We start from the raw sequence: 19,746 nt of genomic DNA on the forward strand, positions 1-19,746 counted from the left end.
AGTGACTGTCTCTTCCCTAATAGAATCCTGTCACGGGGCTGCTGTCAGCCAGTCATGAGCAGAAAGATGCCTGGGTTCGCGATAACATCTACAGCATCCTCGCTGTGTGGGGCCTGGGCATGGCCTACCGCAAGAACGCTGACCGTGATGAGGACAAGGCCAAGGCCTACGAGTTGGAGCAGGTAATGCTGACCGGCAGCTGCCCCTCCCTTGCCCTGCACGGCCTGGAGGAAGTAGCTGTGTGTGACGACAGCCAGATGCACGTTCATCTCCATCCTGCTGTAGAATATTTGGGGAGGCACTTGGATGGTCTCAACATCCTATTTCTCTTAGAAATTATTTTCCCTCTATAAAGAAACCAACAAAGAAATCACACTGAATAGGAAAATAGAGCATTCTGTTTTCTAACTAGCTACATTACACTGACACGTGCCCTGTTGATTCTATACATATTTATAGGTGAGGTGTCATTGTGAATTGATAGCTTTTCTTTTTTTTTTCTTTAAGATTTATTTATGCATACAATAACTGGGGTACAAGCCAGAGGTGCAGAGGGTGAGAGGATTCACCAGAGAGATTGGGAAACAGAACAGGCAGGTTTATTGAAATACACTGCTGAGGGGAGCAGCGGGCTAGTCAGGAGAGGTCTGTTGCGCCATGTGTGTAGCTCCCTGGCTGGGGATCGAACTCATGCTGCAGAGGCTCTGGATAGCTTCACAGTGCTATGCTTAACCCTTTGTGCCACCAGGGAGGCCCGGTAGCATTGCTTTTAAAATCACCACACCAAGCTGCACATCCCGAAGTGTATACCCTTCAGAGAAGTCCCATGGAAAGGATATTTACCCACACAGTATTGCCACTGCTTAAAACGTTTGGAATTTCTCTTAAAATGCCTTTCTAATTTGAGTCATTCCAAAGCACTTTATTCATTTAGTCACCCTGTAATTTTGAACCGTATCAGTGTTATTCAGTTTTCATGCCTGTTACCATACAGCACAAAGAAGTCCTTTGACTGTTTTCCAAAATCAGAAACCAAGCCACCCACCAAAGCAGAGATTCCTTACCAGTGGGTTTGTGAGAAAATAATCTGCCCCTGTGCTGGGAGGTGTTTTCAGAGTGATAGCCTTGAAGTAGGGAGCACTGGCAGGTAAAAGCGTGCACTTAATTCATCCTTAGCATAGCAAAAATAAATGACTAAGATCGTGACCTAAAGCCACAGGCTACCAGGCTTATAAAGACTCTCGCTAAAATATCAGTGCGGATTCACTGGACTTCAGCGCCGGGAGGTGCCATCTGGTCTGACCCCTTGACTTAAGGTAAGCCACTTGTCAGGAATTTCTTTGTGGTGGAGCAGAGGTGGGAGGAACAAGACAATCCGAGCATGTGCCTGTGCTCCCATCCGCCTTCTCAGCAAAGCCTCCGGGAAGCACTGGCTGACCGCCCGCCTGGAGGGAGCAGGCGGCTTCCAGGGAGCACGGGGGCCGCCTCGTGGCTGATCCACTCTGTCTCCACAGAACGTGGTGAAACTGATGCGGGGCCTGCTCCAGTGCATGATGAGACAGGTAGGCGGAAGACAACAAATGTTTGCATGTCATCTGAGTGGGCATTTTGTCATTTTCATGGTGACAGTTAACATTCTTTAAGTGTTTTGAACTTCTCAAGATGAAGAGAAATTGAAAATATCTTGCTTTTAACATTGTCTTTAATAATTTGATCACACTATAAAACTAGCACAATTTCAAAGGACACTGATTTTTAGAATCTCTTTTGAAGAGTTACTTGTGTGACTTTTTAAACTGGGAGAGAAAACTTTGATTATAAAAGCCACTCCTAGAAAGCCATGTACTATTGTTTATTCCGTTGACTTTATAAAACAGCTTATTTTTCATTTGTGTTGAAATGCTTGAGTTTTTAAGACTTGACATTACTATTGGCTGGTATTTTCAGTGAGGGCTAAATCAAGCAATTCTCTGAGCAAGCACTGTATTCAGAACATTGCAGTCGCTGAGATAAATGTGATGCAGCCCGTGCCCTCAATCAGCGCATGCGCAGCTACCCTTCAGAGACAGGGTAGTTTTTCCCCTTTCGACATTAGGGAACAAGAATCTGAAATTTATTTATTCATTTAAAAAAGAAGAAGAAGAAGAAGCTGAAATTTAAACAGCTTCTCTCCTTCTCCCTGTGTTTGAGTGCCCACACCATCACAGCTCACCACTGGGGGCTGTTGACTCACAAAGAAACCCTTCGTCTTGACTCGTAGTCATTGTAATTGGTTAAAATGGTGCTGGGCTGGGACGTTTCTGGTGATGGGTGGGAAGGTTCCCCTCCTCCTTCACACACCCTTTAGCTAGGGGGACCTTCTCCCTCAGGTGGATAAAGTGGAGAAGTTCAAGCACACTCAGAGTACCAAGGACAGCCTGCACGCCAAGTATAACACAGCCACCTGCAGCACTGTGGTCGGGGACGACCAGTGGGGCCACCTCCAGGTCGATGCCACCTCCCTTTTCCTACTGTTCCTGGCACAGATGACTGCTTCTGGTGAGATAGGGCCATCTGAGCCCATTGAACAGGGAGTGACACTGGGGGTTGGGGGGGGGCAGGCATGGGTCAGCACTCTAAATAAGCTGTTTCTAGAAAGAAAAAGCCTGCTTCTCTCAAGTATGTGCACTGAGTCTGTGATGCTCCGGCTGCCTCCTGAGTACCTGCAGGATGATGTCAGTTGCATCAGCTGTTAGTATCACTCTGCTTGATCCTGAAGCTTCCTTCCTGTCACTGTCACCGAGTTACTGAAGCAACCTAGACCAGCTCTGCCTAGTAGCTTTACCTACTCTATCTGCAGTGCCCTGCCTCCTCGTATCTTCTCCAGGATTAGCAGATCTGGCCCTTCAGCTCTTGTCTCTCTACCCTGGACACCCTCTTCTACACACACCTCCATTTATCCAAATTATATTCAAACAACATACTTTCTAGAACTTGGCAGTATGCCCAGAATGGTTGATCAGTCCATGGTACTCAGGCTGTGAGTGGGCCAGAAGCTTCCAGACGGCATGCTTTGTTCCTGTTGAAGCAGAGCTGTTGGTTTCCTTGGCAGCTTGGACACGGGGCATCCTAAGCTCTGGACTGCGCCTGTCTCTGCCGGCCAAACGGCCTCTCCCACCACGGAGCCTGCTGCGATGCTCCCCCCAGGGGTTAGGTCACTTAGCTGCTGGGTCTCAGAGTTCTTGTCACCAGTCCAACAAACTGACATTCCTGAGTTAGAGGCTTCCCGTTTATTTTAGGCTGCGAATGTGAAACTCTAAAAATAGCAGAAATCAGTAAGTAATATTGTGTGGCTTTGTGAATAAATCAGGCATTTATTTAAACATTTTTTGGGTTAAGGAAAAATGAGCTCACTTGTTGACATTTTGGAATGTATAACAAAATGCAAAGAAAAAAAAAATCCCACCACCAATTTTCATTTAGATGTATCTCCTCCAGGTCTTCCCCCACTTCCCTGTTTTTTACATATTTAAGGTCATATTGTATGCATAAATACAGTCTTTTGATTTTGTAGCTTTATAATTTAAGCATTTTCCTCATACCCTTATAAGCTCTTCATAAACATGATTTTTATCAATGAATATACAGTAATTTAGCCATTCCTTTATGCTTTTTTTTTTTTTTTGGTTATAACTAATGTTGCAATACCAATTTTGACCCCATCTCTATTTACTTCCTTCCGTTAGATAGCACTCAAATGCCACTCACACCTATTGCCAAATTGTTTTCAGAACAGTTTTATTCGTTAAACTGCCCCCTGCAATGTAAGAGTACATATCTTACCGTACAATACTTCAGAAAAAATGTATTTGCCATAACCTACTCCACAGTCAAGGACCCAAGCAAAAATCCAGCTGTCTTGGTCACTGCCTGCTTCAGCCTGGGCAGCCTGGGCAGGTCCTGGGAGCTGGCCCTTGGCTCACTTAAGGATAAGAACCTCATCTGGTCGTGCTAGGTTATAATCTTGCTTTGTTGGAAACTTCTCTGCACAGAGCCAACATAAACCAAAAGGTACACACCCATCTCCACCCTTCACACACACACACACACACACACACACACACACACACACAGGAGTGGAGCCTACCCTTCCTCCCCACCTTCCTTCCTTGCCTCCTTTCTTTCCTCTTTCTGAGATTAGACATTAATTTACCACTTACTTCAGACTTATTTTTTTATGCCAGAGTAAGAAAAATGAAAATTGGAGTAAAAGGATTTCTTTCCTTACAAAATTATCTGTAATTTGTAATTGGCAGCCCTCTCTTCAATATTACCTTCATAACTTCATTGTTTTCTTTTACTAGGTTTGCGTATTATTTTCACCCTGGATGAGGTGGCCTTCATACAGAACCTTGTTTTTTACATAGAAGCTGCATATAAAGTTGCTGTAAGTTTCAACCCTGATAGTTTTTTAGGTGTCCCAGTTATCAAAAAGAATAAAAATCCTGCAGTTCTTTGAAGACCAGGCTATTTGGGGCTGACCTGGTGCTGACATGATGAGAGTCATAAGATGGCGTCACCTCTGCACACAGAGCGTGCTCTTACGTCCTGGAGCACAGCTTGTGAAAGCACCACATGCTTTGTTTGAATCCTTTATGCTTATTTTTATTTAAGTTTTTTAAGATCAACCCAATAGGTTATTTTCTCACTTATATTTTTTCTTCCTTTCCCTTTATATATATATATATATTTTTCTTTTATGAAGTACCATTATTTTAAACCCTTATTAATTTATTGACAGTCTAGGATTTCTCCCCTCCGGTGTGGTATCATAGCTCTCCCACCACCAAAGCACCCATAGTCCTTCACCACAGTCCCTTATGCTCTCCCTCACCCCTGTTCTCAGCCTCCTCCCACCCCCCTCTGCTCTTGAATGCCTCAAATCCATGGTCAGCTTTCAGGGCTGGTTTTAAAGTATGTCTTTGTCTGACCCTTTGGTTTCTCTATATTCCACATATCAATGAAGTTGTGTGGTATTTCTCTTTCTCCTTTTGGCTTATTTTGCTTACCTTTATGCTTATTTTAAAGACCCAGGTGACCCACAGCTAAATGGGCTGGAACCCTGCCCTGGAGCCAGATGTGGCTTTGGTTATAAAACCCAGTCTTTCTGGCTTCTGTCTAATGTGGAAGATGGAGCCTCACATACTTCGAGAGAACAACTAAACTATGAAGCTGGCTCTAAAGGCAACAAGGAAAGGGTAGAGATAGGCCTGGAAAAAAAAAGCCACTGTGGTCTCTAGCAAGTTCAGCAAACTTTTTCTGTCAAGGGCCAGAGAGTCAATATTTGCAGCATGCCGCTGTGCTGAGCAAACTTGATGGACAGGACAGATGCAAGTTAGATTTGAGCCAAGGACTGCAGTTTGCCGGCCCCACAGGTAAAGCAGCAGTTCTCCACCAGGGACAAGCTTCCCCTTTCAGGGGATGTTGGCAATGTCTGTAGACATTTTTGGTTGCTGCACTGGGGGTGCTTCTGGCATGTAGGGAGTGGAGGCTAGGGGTGCTGCTGACTGTCCTATGAGGCACAGACAGCCGCCGTGACCCAGAATGATCTGCTCAAAATGCTGGCAGTGCCGAGGTTGGTTAGCCCTGGTCTAAAGAAACTGGAAGTGTTCGTGGGAAGGGTGGGACTTTAGTTGGACCTGGGAGATGAGCAGGGTTTGAGATGAGCCAAAGGAAGAAAAAAAAAGGGGGGAGGGCACATGTATGAGCAGGCACAGGCTCTGGTTGTGTGTGAGTCAGCCGGGGTGGGGCGGTGAGGGGTACGTGGGGAAAGGGGTACAGAATGAAGGAGTATATTTAGGGTGAAAGTTGAGGCAGAGCAATAGACAATAAAGTTAGCTGAGGTTGTGTGGAGGGTGGAGGCCAGACGACAGAGGCATGGCATTCAGAGACGTGCAGGTGATCGCTAGGGAATGACCAGTTTCATTTTAGATTCTTGTGCCTGGGAGTGAGCTGCTCCCAGCAGTTTATGAGGTTGAGTCACTCAGCTTTAGGGCTGGCGTGAAGATGGCTTAGGGGGGAGAGGCGCTGATGTGAGGAGCGCCCAAGGCTCAGCTGCAAGGCATGTGGGAAGGGAAGAGTTTATAAGCATTAAATCTATAGTTTGTATATGGAAATAAAGAATTTCTTCCAAGTTACAAGCAATGTCAAAAAATAATAATAAAGTCACTCTAGGGTGTCTAAGTCTAAATTTTCACTTTTTGAAAATGTTCATCTTTAGAGATTAAAAAAAAAAATCTTGACGTTTGATATTGGTCCTGTTTTTGTTGGATGCTTCTTTCAGGAGTGCATGTAGCATTATTTCAAGACAGTATCAGTATCTTATTTCAAGACAGAAACAGTGCTTGGGTTTCTTAAATGAAAACATGAATATAAAAGTTAGCATGCACATGTATCAAATTCTTTCTGTGCACTGGCCATTCTGAACCGATTCATATTCATGGGTTTTAGAATTCCAGGGAAGCTCAGAGTTCTGCATCTCAGTTTTAAGTTTGACTCCCATTACATGCTGAGCACTTTTTCCCTGGAGGCAGTGCTAGACATGGGTATTAAACTATCTCAAATGGCTTGGTTGGCCTCAACTAGTTATAACCCATTAATGTTACTTTATTTCATCATATAATTTAATATAAGTTCAAAGGGATTAGCTAAATAGAGCCATGGCAGTTGATTTTAAGAAAATATTTTGTTCTCTACAAATCAAGATTTTTCTACAAATTAATGACTTTTAGGAATAAGAAAATCGAGAGCCTTTTTGCATGCATTTTTGTTCCGTGTGAGTATTTACTTTCAAAAGTCTGCACAGAAGTCCAGTGAACTGCAATTGAGGAAGAACAAAGCCAGGAGTCTGTCAGCCTTCGAGTGTTTTGTGTGTCATTTTGCCTGTGGTAACATAAAGGAATCGCTTCCCCATAGCACGTGTCATATGCCTCTCCCCTGCACTGATTGCTGCCTTTCTCTCCCCCAGGACTATGGCATGTGGGAACGTGGAGATAAGACTAACCAGGGCATTCCAGAATTGAATGCAAGCTCTGTGGGAATGGCCAAGGTGATGGAATCATCTTGTTTGTTCTCTCTTTTGTTTTGCTTCTTTGATTTGGTTCTCAACATCAGGAGTTAGGATTTAATCCACTTTGCATATTTCTCTAAAGTCAATAGCAAGTATGACATTCAAGTGGCTATGTACCTCAGCCAGCTGAAATTTTAGGTAAAGAATGGAGGCTTCCCTCACTGGAATCTGTGTGTCTGAAATAAGTGCACTCCACCCTTCTTATCTGATGTTATGGATAAGATGTTATATGTTATGTTATGTTAATATGTTATAATATGTTATGTTATGTTATGGGCCTTAGCTCGCATGTTGTCTGAGAAGCTGGATGTATGATGTCCAGTCTTTTCTGGGTCTTAAAGGGGGTTGAAGAGTGTGACCGCCTGATAGAGGGGGGCTCACAAGTTCAAAAGCCTACTGGGTCAGATGAGTGACATAAACCAGTAAAGTTAGATTAAAAAAAATGTCAGGGGTAATGAGGACACTGGGAATATTTTCTCTAAAGATTCAAATCCAAAATTATTTAAAAAATATCTTTGCACCAAACAAAACACACCCACAGGGTAAATTCAGCCTGCCAGCCAGCAATTAATATCTCTGCCCTAGACCTTTACCATGCTGTCTCCTTCCCTCCTCCTCAAAGCTGAAGTGTCTTTTGCAAAGTAAAGACTCCAGGGCTAGAATTTTTAATGTAATAATAAATATGCTCTGTTAAGGTCAAGTGATAGAAAAAATACTTTTTATACTAAAATAATTAATTTCTTAAGTATCAGATATGCTGTTAGAAGTTAAGCGCTAAACTAGGTGAAAGAAAAACTGGCCATGAACTTAATGCCCCCCACCCAAACACATGCACACAGTGTTATGAACCTGTTTATACTTTGTTTCTCCATAGAATACTAATTTCCTTTGGGTAAATGGGTTTCTGTTTTCTGTTTCCTATTCCTGCAATGAGCAGCAACATACAGGAAAGTTCTAGCCACTGAAAATAAGGATAATCCATAACAATAGGACTCTAGATGGATTTTTTTAAAGATGTGTTTCATCTCCTTTGAGAAAACATGAATGATAGACTGCTTACCATAAAAGAAGTACCCAATGTGGGAGTGGATGAGTACTAGGAAAAAAAAAGTAAATCATACCTGTGCTTGTAGGCAGCACTTGAGGCAATTGATGAACTGGATCTCTTTGGAGCCCACGGAGGACGCAAGTCTGTGATCCATGTCCTGCCTGATGAAGTGGAGCACTGCCAGGTAACACGCAGCCTCTTGTGTTCCAGAGAACACTTGGGCCATGGAAGACCTGGACTCCAGCTCCACGCCTTGCTAGCTTGGTAGTGCTTGGTTTCTTTGAGCTCCAGATCCCTCATCCTTAAGATAGGAGTATACACGGGGAACTTCCCCTCCTGCTGCAGAAGGTGGGCATAAGGATCAGAGTAAATCAGCTTAGTCAGCCAGAAAGTACTACAGAAACATACGTGTTCTATGTATGGAGTCAACGATCAAGGCAGTCTTGTTTTTCTGGAGGCAGAACATTTATGTTTTTTGAGGACATTGGTGGGTTTTTCTCAGGTTGATTTCATTATGCCCCAAGTTGGATGACAACCAATCACTAGTTTGCTTGCAGGGAGGATGGGCAGACTGAATAATGAAGGAGAGATGAGATGGGAAGAAATGGCAAATTAATAGACCCTCCATGAAATACAGATTAGAGAATGGAGTGATTTGATGCCGCTTAGCAAACTGTTATGGAGACAGTCACCAATCACTGGTCAATCAGAAGACTTTTATTATATATTGTGTGGACCCATTGTATGTCAGACACTGTGCTCGGGTTGTGGGAATGAGGGGTACAGAAACTTGTAGGCAGAGAGCTTCTGGTGGGAGTTCACGTTTTCGGGTGGAGGAATCCTGGGAATAATGACTAGTTAAGGAACTGGACTTGGGCGAGGGAGGTTAGCTGACTAGAGAAAATGAAACTTTATTCTGAAGCTGAAAGGATCCTCCCATCTTGCCCCACCCTCTAGCTCGCACCATTCTCCCTCATTAACTAGCCCTTCGTGGGAACTCACTATTTCCGGAAGAATGCCCTCTTCACATGGAAGATTTGATCAGCTCATTGGCAGGGGTCTCGCCCCATGTCTATACTTGTTAGATTTCTAGTGCCTAAGTCAACTACCTTATTTTGAGGTCATATTTTAATGCCGTTAAGTAACCCATTCTTTCTAGGACTATATCAGTACTGTTGTGTACCATTTTGCCTGATTCTTCATGTGATCTTCTGGATTGAAACTCCTTCTTTGAGTGGTGTCTGGGTGACCCAGTCCAACAGATCACATTCCACAGAAGCCAGCCATATCTTCATGCTGGTTCCACGTAGACTTTTCTGTCTCTAGCTTCACAGTCAGCAGACCTCAGCCTATTGACACAGATGGCCCTGTGGTTTCTCCCCTGCTTGTCCTAAAGGCCTGGCCCAATCAACCAAAGGCACAGAAGGAAGGGAGGCAAGTAGTTCTCTGCACTTTCCCCAGGGAACTGGAATACCATTTGGGTAGGTGAGGCTACCCCCAGGGACTGTGCTGGTAGGACAAATCTCTACTCAGAATTGGCAGACTCATTCGAATGTTCCTTGGGAGTAAAGTCATGTTGTCTGGTACTGTGTCTATCAGTGTTCCCCGTGCTAAAGCTACCTCTTTGTTTTTCATTCAGTCTATTTTGTTCTCTATGCTTCCAAGAGCATCGACGTCCAAAGAGATTGACGCTGGCCTTCTTTCCATTATCTCCTTCCCGGCTTTTGCAGTGGAAGATGTGAACCTGGTGAATGTGACCAAAAATGAAATTATTTCCAAGCTCCAGGTCAGTGCCGCTCTGTCATGCTAAGTGCTGCTCTTACTCGATGACAAGGGGTGGCTTACCTGGGCCTGGGCTTTCCAGCGGGCAGTGGTTTTGGTTTATGTACATGGACTCAGGGAGCAAGGGATCCAAAACTGGGGCTCCAGGTGAGACTACAAAGTCTCCAGTGATCGAGTGACTTACTTCTCTTCCTAAATAGTGGAGTGTGGACTCAAGCTGGCACTTTTGAACCCACTTGGTTCTACTACTATACCTCTAAGGCAGAGCTTCTTAGCCCCCCTTTTTTTTAAGATTCATTTATTTATGCATACAGGAGCTGGGGTACAGGCCAGAGGTGTGGAGGGTGAGAGGATTCACCAGAGACAGAGTGGGGGACAGAACAGGCAGACTGACTGAAATACACTGCTGAGGGGAGCAGCGGGCAAGACAGGAGAGGTCTGCTGTGCCATGTGGGTAGCTCCCTGGCCAGGGATTGAACTCGTGCTGCAGTGGTTGCCAACAGCTTCATAGGTTGCGTCTTAACCCTTTGCGCCACCAGGGAGGCCCTTCTTAGCCCTTTAGAGAGCACAGTCTCCTTTGAGAATCTTTTGAAAGCTATGAGGTTTGAAAAAAATATACATGTTCAAGGATCCTCAAACTTTACATACCATTTCAGGGGACTTGGAGATCCCAACGTTAAATAGGGGTTAAAAAAATCCCTGCTCTGAAGCGAGGTGCAGTAACGATGGCACATCACACTAAACTGAGGACATAGTAAATATTCCAGCCAGCTGAGGTCAGCAGTAAAATTATCAGAGAACGCTGTACTTCCCAAGCCCACATCTGCACATTGATGCTCATACTTAGGTTTGGTAAAAAATGCTTCTAACCTTTGGAAACAAAGGGGCTAAAGATTCTCTGATCACATCCCTCAAAGTAGGTGACCATGTCAGTCAAGCTTTAGTGGAGAAAAAAGAAACTAAAGAAGTCTTGGAAATAGGCAGAGTTTATGAAGTGTTTACAGAGGAGCAGGTTTCAGGCTGGGTCTTCCCAGGACTTCCAGAACAGTCCAGGAGCCTGAGGACTGTCCTCTTGGCTTCCAAGTAGAAGCAGCCCATTCCAACTATGTGCTCGGTGGCTTCTCCAAGCGGTGAGGGTCCCTTTGCATGTTTGTGCATACCACGGTCAGAATGAGAGGCTGGCCACTCACTGGACTTGCAGTAATTGCTCTCATGGCCCTCATACACTCACGGAAGGTTTTGACACTTCCTCTCAAGCGCTAATCAAATCTGAATTTACATTGCTTATTGTGTATTAAAAATAATTTGTACTGTTAGCACAGAGCACGGGGTACACATTTCATTACTAAACAATTTGTGGGAAAGGGCGTGAAGGGCTGACTTGAATCAAAATTAAAAGGCAGAGAAATTCTTCTGATTTCACCACATGAACTTCTCCTTATCCTCCTAGGGGCGTTACGGATGCTGCCGCTTCCTCCGAGATGGCTATAAGACCCCACGAGAGGTTGTATTTAAATATTGTTCCTCATGATTCTTTAACCGCTTTGTATCTCAGTTGCTGCTGTGGTGTTCTCCTTCTTTTGATTATAATTAGATGTTGGGATAGTGGAAAAGAAAGTCTTAATTTTGCATCAGCCATCCTGGAATGAGGCAGTAGAACTGTGAGGTCATCAAGAGGCCAGCAAACCGGGAATTTAACACCAGCTTGTAGACAAGAACAAACAGTTCTGTAGCTCACATGTTTGTTAAAGATCAACTGCGGGCTTCTCCTGTGCTTCCTCTGCCATAGTGACTGATAGAATGACATCAGTCAAACTGTCTGCCAAGCACTGTGATAAGCAAATTGCTGTTTATTTGTCAAAGATCTAAAAGGCTTTACTATAATCAGCTACCAAAGAGCCTGAAATTTTACCATGGAAAACTGCCCAAAATAGCATCGCTTCATTAGAGCAGAATCCTGATCATGCCAACCTCACAGTTGCATTGAATCAGACCAGGGAGGGCAACCCAGCGAGGTATATGGCGGTGTGTATACTCTGACATCATCTTTTAGGAGGTCTATTTACTGATTCCAGGATCCAAACCGATTGCATTATGACCCCGCTGAACTCAAGCTCTTTGAAAACATTGAATGTGAGTGGCCTGTGTTCTGGACGTATTTCATAATAGATGGGATCTTCAATGGTGACGCCGTTCAGGTGAGAGAGTGTGGAGCGCCGTGTTGATAATCTGCATTGTTATTCTTATTCCACCGGTGTGCTGATTATTATTAGAACATAGGATCATGTTAGAATTTAGGGCACTGTTCTCATCTGTTGCCACTATAAAACTGCCCCAAACTTAGTGAACTAAAGCAACAACTATTTCATTTGCTTATGATCCGGCGATTTGGGCAGGGCTCAGTAGGGATGCGTTGTCTTAGCTTCACCTGGTGTCAGCTGGGCATTTGCTGGGCCTGAGGATCTACTTCCAAGGTGACCTCGCCCACGTGGCTGGCAGGTTAATGCTGGCCATCAGCCGGGGCTCACCGGGCCTGTGGGCCAGGGCACTTGGTTTGCGTCCACGTGGCTACCTTGGACTTCTCACAGCATTGTGACAGTCTTTGGGCAGGTAGGCTTTTGACATGGGGGTCATCTCCCAAGCTTTCTTGAAGCTTAGACCCAGAACTAGCTAAGTGTCCATGTCCGTTGCATTCTACGTGTAAAGGGTCACATGCAAAGGGAGGGGACTGTACTGAGGCTGAGTAGCAGGGGGCTGTGTTCATCAGAGACCACCAAAGAACAGACTCACAGGCGGGCTTTGTTGTTGCTGTTATTCTTTTCAGACCAGCTGGGGTTTTGTTGTTGGCTCTCGTTTCAGGGTACCCTCCACTGAGGCCTTATTTAAAAGAACAGCCTCCTAACTGGCCTTCCAGCCTCCAGCCTTGCTCCTGCTGTTTCCATTCTCCATGCGGTTGCTGGAGTGCTCTTATTAGATTATGCCGTGGTCTAGCTTAAAGCTTTGAGTGGCTTCCTAATTGCTTTTGAGATGAAGTATAAGCTCCTCACACGTTTTGGAGGGTCCCGTAAGATCCAGCCCTTGTTTATACCTCTATAGCCTCTTTTCTAGGACTTCCTTCCTTTCTCGAGTTTTGTGATCCAAGCACACTGACACCCTTTCAGTCCTTTGAACGGGCCACGCTTTCTCTCTCCACTTCTTAAATGCCCAGGACACTCTTTCCTCCTCTGACTGCGCCTCCTTCCTCACTCAAGCCACTGGTGTCTTCTTTCAGAAGGCCTTCTCTGACCTGAGAAGCTCGACCACGACCCCTATAACAGCCTGGGTCACCTGCATTTAGTCTCCCACTTACTTGGCAAAGGCCCCTGGTGGAGGTGGTCTGTATCCAGCTCATCTATAGATTCTCTGTGCCTAGTACAGAGTACGTGCTCAGTAAGTTTGTGTTGATACAACGATCTGCTCAAGACAGATCTTTTTAGCATTTGCTGCCCCGCGCTGTGCTGAGCCCTGAGCACACAGAACAGGCAGGCCCTTGTGCAGCTTCTGTGAGTGACCGATGAACTCACTGCCTTGCTGTTTTCTTAACCTGCTCGATCACCTGTTCCGGGGTGATCGGAGGAATCTAAGATTTATTTTGACTTTTGAAAGTAGCAGTAAGCTTAGAATGGTAATGCTCCCCTATCGTTGTTTCTTACCCTTATGCTTTAGTGATAATCTTAGTTCTTATGTCTTCTGTCCTTTTATCCCAGAACGGAAAGATCTCAAAAGGATTGAGTTTGAATTTCAATTATGAGCAGCCTTGACAATTATCGGAAATGAAAACAAAGTTAAGGAGACAAAAAAGACCGTGCTTAGTACCTTATTCTCCAGGCCTCACAGAATCTACTACTGTTCCCCTCTGCTGTCTCTTCTATGGCTGCTCAGTGACACTTAGGAATGACGCACTCCTGCGCGAGCTTTGCCATCTGCAAGTTTAAAAAGGGAAGAAAATGAGATCTGGAAGGTGTTTGGGTTCTCCAAAGATGAAATGCGTTACCTATCTATAGGTGACTGGTGAAGGATTCCCCTTCTTTTTCCTTTTAAGAGATGGTTTCTATCATTGCCTTTTAGTGTCGTGGAAATATTTGCATCAACAGCTTTAGTTATATTAAGTAGTGTACCCACAGCATCCGGGTACAGGGATCATAATACAGATACTTCTTTTCCTCACATCAGTTCATTCGGCCAAATATTTCTTGAGTGCTAAACGTTGAAATGAAGGCCTTCTCACTGGAAACTACCAATAGGTGGACATGGGATAGGCCTCCTTTCCACGAAGCTTATGATCTATCTGTTGAGACAAAATTGAAATATGTAAGAAGTTGAGAGTGAAATAGGAGTTAAAGACAACACAGAAAAGGCCAGTGGCATTTAGCTCTTGCTAACATTTGCTGTCAGCAAGAGGCCTCCCCACTCCTTGAGCTAAAGGTATGTGTGCATTTTTGAGCCCTGTCTCCTCCTTCTGATCTGTTCATTGCTGTTTTTCTATGTGGCACTGCCATTATCACATCGATGACCCCTCTTTCTTACCTGGGGACGTGGGGGGCTGGGGCTATTTTCCAGGTCCAGGAATACCGAGAGGCCCTGGAGGGAGTGCTCATAAGAGGCAAGAATGGGATCCACCTGTTGCCAGAGCTCTACGCCATCCCACCCAGCAAGGTAACCGGGGGCTGCTGGTCTCGAGGGAAGTGAGTCGGTGCTTGGCCTCTTGATATTCTTCACCCACCTTTTCAGACCCAATGAACGCTCTTCCCAGCAAAAGTGGTTTCTAAAGCCTTAGGTAGTGTTCCTGTCTACCCCAAGAGCCATGGTTTTGGAGCCTGTTTGCCCAGGGGCATCCTAGTGAGGCATCAGTTGAGGGCCTTCGAGGATCCCTCAAGCCCAGACTGGATGCACCCTAAGAAGTAGAGACACGGTTAGGCATTGTGTCCTCAGAATATTCCACAGAAGGAAAAGTAGACAGAATCCCCCTGGGAAGGTGTAAAGGGCCTTCGTTGAGAATCGCTTCCTTTGAGTCAAGCAGCAGCCGGGTAGAGCCCATGATCCCTTAGACACCACTCTCTACCTGGGAGAAAGACACGGGACAGTTCCGAGAAGGTGACTGAAGGGTTTTGTTCTATCCGATTTCCGAAATTAGATCAGGAGGACCTATATATCTTGGCTGGAAGATTTCCCTACAAATGACTCATGTTCAGAAAAAAAGGATTCTCCATTCCAGGCTGTCTGTCCTTCAGATGCTCCTGTTGCTCTGAAACTTCATAATTGCATTTGCGGGAGGAAGGACCTCAGAGGCAGCATCTCCCCTGCTGACAGGGCCTGAAGGAGACGCTGCCCAGCACAAGCTGTCGCAGAGCAGCTTGGGTTAAGGGTTCTGCTGAATGAGGCCCACACGCACATGGCCACGGGACCCCCGGGGCCTTTGAAAGTATCTGCCTCAGCTCAGAAAGGCCATGGAAACTGTCAGAAATCAGACAGCAACTGGGCTTCTCTAGGGGTGAGATCCCAAGTTCAAGGCTTCCCCACCGCCCCATACTGGCTCCTCAGGCAGATACACTTCCAGTGGCGGTGAGTGCGCATTCTCCAGGTCAGCCTGAGGAAGCTGCAGAGGCCATGTTCTCGTGCCAGAGACCTAGACTTCCTGCAGATGTGTTCATTCCTCTGTGTGGTGTGTGTGTTGGGGCGGCGGAGATTGACCGTGGGGATTGGGTGGTGACTTTTCAGCACCTACATGTTCAGACTGACCCTTTCCAGTACTGAGGCATTTGCAAAACAAAATTACTAATGGAAGGAAATTTGGAACGTGGGGGCAGAGCAAGGGAAAATAAATGACTTCAGGGGCATTTTACCTGTTTTAAGGTAGAGAATATCCATCCGCGTGTGATCTGCTAGCAGGCACGTTTTCCTGACTGGTAAGTGCTGGTTGTCAGCCGCGGTGCGCGGTGCTTGTCTTTCTCATGAACAGCGTTGGCTGCATGTTGTAAAAAGCTACTCTGCAACTTTCTCTCTTCTAAACTTCACACTGACCTCTGGGTTTCTGCTTGTCGTGACCACATCCTCCTAGATGGAGCTCGTTTACACAGATGTCAGGCACGAATTTGGAAGCCATTTTCTGTTGGCCTCAGTGCCCAAGGCTGCTTGAAGATGACAGCTGGGAAGGCCCATCCATCACATCAGTAACATGTCGAGACCGCCGTGGTGCAGAGACCGCTGCAGCAGGACCTCCCAGACTTAGAGGACACCTGTGTGCAAATTAGAGAAAGGGCCTCATTCTCCCCATGACCGCGGCCCTGTGCCAAGGCGGCATCCAGCCTGGACCGCCGCCTCACTCATTTCGTCAGCCACACAGGCTTAAGTAAGGGGCCACCAGCCACGGCGCCCACCACTGGTCAGCTAGAGGTGTGCCCCACAGCTGCCCCGGGCCCAGGCGTAGACTAGTGCCGGGGCGCAAAGGTATTTACTCCGGCTCTGCCTCTTTGAGTTCACATTCCCGGGGGCTCGGAGGAGCTGGCCCATGGGATGGAGGGCAGGCACTGGGCTGGCGGAGGCAAAGGTGTGGTGCACTAGGGGCAGGCAGGACTGGAGTGGAGAAGGCAAGAGGGACGCCCAACAACCCCGGGTGTGGGAGGGCAGGGCTGTGTCATCCTTTGACCAGACACATTGTCTGCCTCTACTCTTTGCATCGATGGATTATTTCTCATTCCAGATCTTTGCGCTCTTTCTTAACACCACTTACATTTCCAATAGACTTAATGTACTTAATGACTATAAACATCCTGCACACTGCAAAGCATCCAGGCCTCGGTAGAAAGAAGGAAATTTTTCATCCATTTGACTATCCAAAAATAACCACTATGAAGTTTTGGAGAATCTCCTTCTACACTATTATCCTAATGGATTATTGGATTATGAGTGATATTTAGTTCTGTTCAAATGTGCAGTTAAGGGTGTCTTATGTTTACTACTATGGCAAATTAAAAAAATTTACTAAATATTAATAATATCACTGCTTACTACACAAGCACAGAACAACTCCTCCCTTCCTCTGATTTTCTTCTTTGCAAAAAGATCAATGTTTCCTAGTTTCTTTGATTGGTTTATGTTTTCTGCAGGGGAATAGTGGTCACTAGTCTTACCCCAGCCAACATTGTATGACTGCAAACCCAAAGGTCAGCATGGAGTTGGCAGCAGAGTAAACTGCAGACCAGCCTTTACAATGTGGAGCCAGCACTGTCCATCAGAAAGAGCTGCCGCTTGTTTGAATGAGTCAAAAGCCCCTGATGGAAAATTAGTGATGTCCTAGTCCATTTGCTTTTCCTCAATTACTAGTGCCACCTTCTGGCAATTTTCTTGCATAAGCACAGAGTCTGTGAACCCTGGGGGATAGCCCGAAGGAGGAAACCCCTTTTAGTATCTGGCCTTACACTGGCAGACTGTAGGCCAGATCGTTGTTCCCATAACACAGCCAACTAGAGCCCGGAGCTATGAAGCTGATTGTGGCCCATAGCTGTGCACCAAGGAGGCGGGCCTGGCCCCCACTGCCTGCCTCTCTGCTTCCTATTGTCGGTGTGCTTATGGGAACAGCACTGCCGGAAGCCAGGCCTGGATTAGATTTCCACCTCTGCTGCGTTTAGCATGTGGGCCCCCACCCCACCCCAGCTTGATGGTCGTGAGGGTTGTGGCCCCCTCTGCCTGCGAATTCCAGCTCTCCCACAGAGTTGGTCTGGCCCATTGAATGAGTGAGTGGCATTTTGAAGTCCACGCCCCAGTGCACGGAGGCATTGACCTTTATCCTCTGACATTCTGATTTGGGGTTTTTCTCTTTGCCAGGTAGACGAAGAGTATAAGAATCCTCACACGGTGGACAGAGTTCCCCTGGGGAAGCTGCCCCATCTGTGGGGACAGTCCTTGTACATCCTCAGCTCGCTGTTGGCGGAGGTAGGGGGCTTGGGGACTGCACAGACTGCAAGCCGGCAGACTTGAGGTACAGGGGGCTCCAGCAGTGTGCCGCAGGGTGGCTGTGAATGTCTTTGCCATCTCCTTGGCTATACAGTCAGTGCTGCTGGGTTGGCTCTGAGGCTCATGCCAGGGCTTGTGGGTCCTATATTTATCTTGACCTCTAAGGGTCCCCTGCACACCCAGCATGCTACCCCTGCTGGCCCTCCTGCTGCGTGGTGCAACCTGGTTGAGTTGGCAATCAGTAGGAGGCCAGAAGCTTCTCAGCAGGGTCAGCACAGGTGTGAAAGACACAGGGTCTGAGAAATAACAAAAATCTGCTTCCAGCCCCAGGCTCGGGAAGCAGGGCTCCACAGCCCTTCCCCCAAAGGCTGCAGGCTGGCTTTATTGTGGCAAACTTTGTGTCAGGTGTCCCCTCAGCTCACAGCACCCCCACACAGAAAGTCTACTGCTCTGACTCATTCCCTCTTGGAGAGCTTTTACTTGCCCCAGGCTTCAGTTTTTAAAACACAGGTACTTTTGTGCCGGCTAAAAATGAATCCCTCACCAGTCCCAGGCATGGATGACTTGATCACAAGGGTTCAAGTTCATCGGGAGGATCCTGCCCAGCTGAGCACTTTGGGCCCCTCAGGAGGGACAGGGGCTCCAGCCCAGTGTGTTCTGCCAGGCTCTAGAAATGGGGGTGGGAGCAGTGGGTCAGAATTCCACAGGGGTTCCCCACATGTCACAGGAGAGTGAAAGTAAAGAAGCCTCACAGTGGAGCAGTTGCTTTACCACTGATTTCTATGTCAGTGAGATGGGAAGCAAAGAACTCAGCATTAGGTCCACTTCTTACTCAGAACTCCCAGGTCCGTTGATTTCCCCCTCTAGGGGCTCAGGCCATTTATGGAAACTGTGAGGCAATACAGAGTCCCCTCTTTGCAAGCAGGAAGTGTTGCTTGTGTCTCAGAGTAGTCAGCCCGGGGTCAAGTCTCCACTCTGCCACTTACCTGGGCCTTTCCACCTGTGAAAGGGCGGCAGTGGTAGTGCCACCGGCTGGGAGGCCCAACTGTGCAGCGCGGAGCCGGCACTGGGCAACGGCACAGGAGGTATTAACTGCCTTTGTTGGTTTTTAATTGCTGTAACATTAGTTCATAACGTTCTGTGGTTCCGGGTGATAGGCTCCTGTCACATCTGGGGAGATGACATTGTGCTCGCCACTGAGAGTCTAGTTTCTGTCCATCACCTGTGCAGTTGACTCCTTTGACCTCATTTGCCCTCCGCCATTTCCTCCTTCCTTCTGGTAACCACTATTTGTTCTCGTAGTCTAAGAGTTTGTTTTTTTATTGTTTCCTTGTTTTGTTTCTTTATCTTCCACCTATGAAAGAAGTCATACAGTGTTTGTCTTTCTCTGTCTGACTTACTGAGCGTAGCAGGGCCATCTAGGCCCATCCCCGTTATTGCAAAAAACCAAACCAAACCAAAACAAAAAACTGTTCTTTTCATTCATCCAAATGATGGCATTTTTGACTAGTCCTGGAGAACCAGGTGTCGAAACCAAAACGCCCTTATCCGTGACTCTGGACAGTGTGCCGTGTTTCAGAGAAAATAGGCAAGTGACTTGAAAAATGTAAAAGAACACAATACTGAAGATTTCCAGCCCCAAACATTCCCTTTTCAAACTTAGGTTTAAGGTAAAATTTTAGGGAATCAACATCTCAGTGTTAATGCTCCTTTATTCGTAGGGATTCCTTGCCACTGGTGAAATCGATCCCTTAAACAGAAGGTTTTCCACTTCCGTCAAACCTGATGTCGTGGTGCAAGGTTTGTGAGCATGTTT

The 19,746-nt window shown here is 46.3% G+C and overlaps 1 protein-coding gene across 3 annotated transcripts in view; it reads left to right on the forward strand.

The window, feature by feature from the left end:
- Window positions 1-19,746, forward strand: part of PHKA2 (phosphorylase kinase regulatory subunit alpha 2) — a 66,917-nt gene that overhangs the window by 16,993 nt on the left and 30,178 nt on the right. For 2 of the 3 annotated variants that reach the window (XM_037512639.2, XM_037512640.2), the window contains exons 3-14: window positions 24-182; window positions 1,515-1,562; window positions 2,370-2,538; window positions 4,344-4,426; window positions 7,007-7,087; window positions 8,242-8,340; window positions 9,796-9,942; window positions 11,389-11,442; window positions 12,014-12,136; window positions 14,538-14,633; window positions 17,802-17,909; window positions 19,652-19,730. In XM_037512639.2, the coding sequence (XP_037368536.1) occupies window positions 24-182; window positions 1,515-1,562; window positions 2,370-2,538; window positions 4,344-4,426; window positions 7,007-7,087; window positions 8,242-8,340; window positions 9,796-9,942; window positions 11,389-11,442; window positions 12,014-12,136; window positions 14,538-14,633; window positions 17,802-17,909; window positions 19,652-19,730 (1,246 nt within the window). The remainder of the gene's footprint in view (window positions 1-23; window positions 183-1,514; window positions 1,563-2,369; window positions 2,539-4,343; window positions 4,427-7,006; window positions 7,088-8,241; window positions 8,341-9,795; window positions 9,943-11,388; window positions 11,443-12,013; window positions 12,137-14,537; window positions 14,634-17,801; window positions 17,910-19,651; window positions 19,731-19,746) is intronic. The other variant, XM_037512641.2, reaches the window with a different exon arrangement.

This window comes from Talpa occidentalis, unplaced genomic scaffold (genome assembly GCF_014898055.3).
Source record: "Talpa occidentalis isolate TD23 unplaced genomic scaffold, MPIMG_talOcc4v2.1 talOcc4.15, whole genome shotgun sequence".
In the NCBI taxonomy this organism is placed as follows: Eukaryota; Metazoa; Chordata; class Mammalia; order Eulipotyphla; family Talpidae; genus Talpa; species Talpa occidentalis.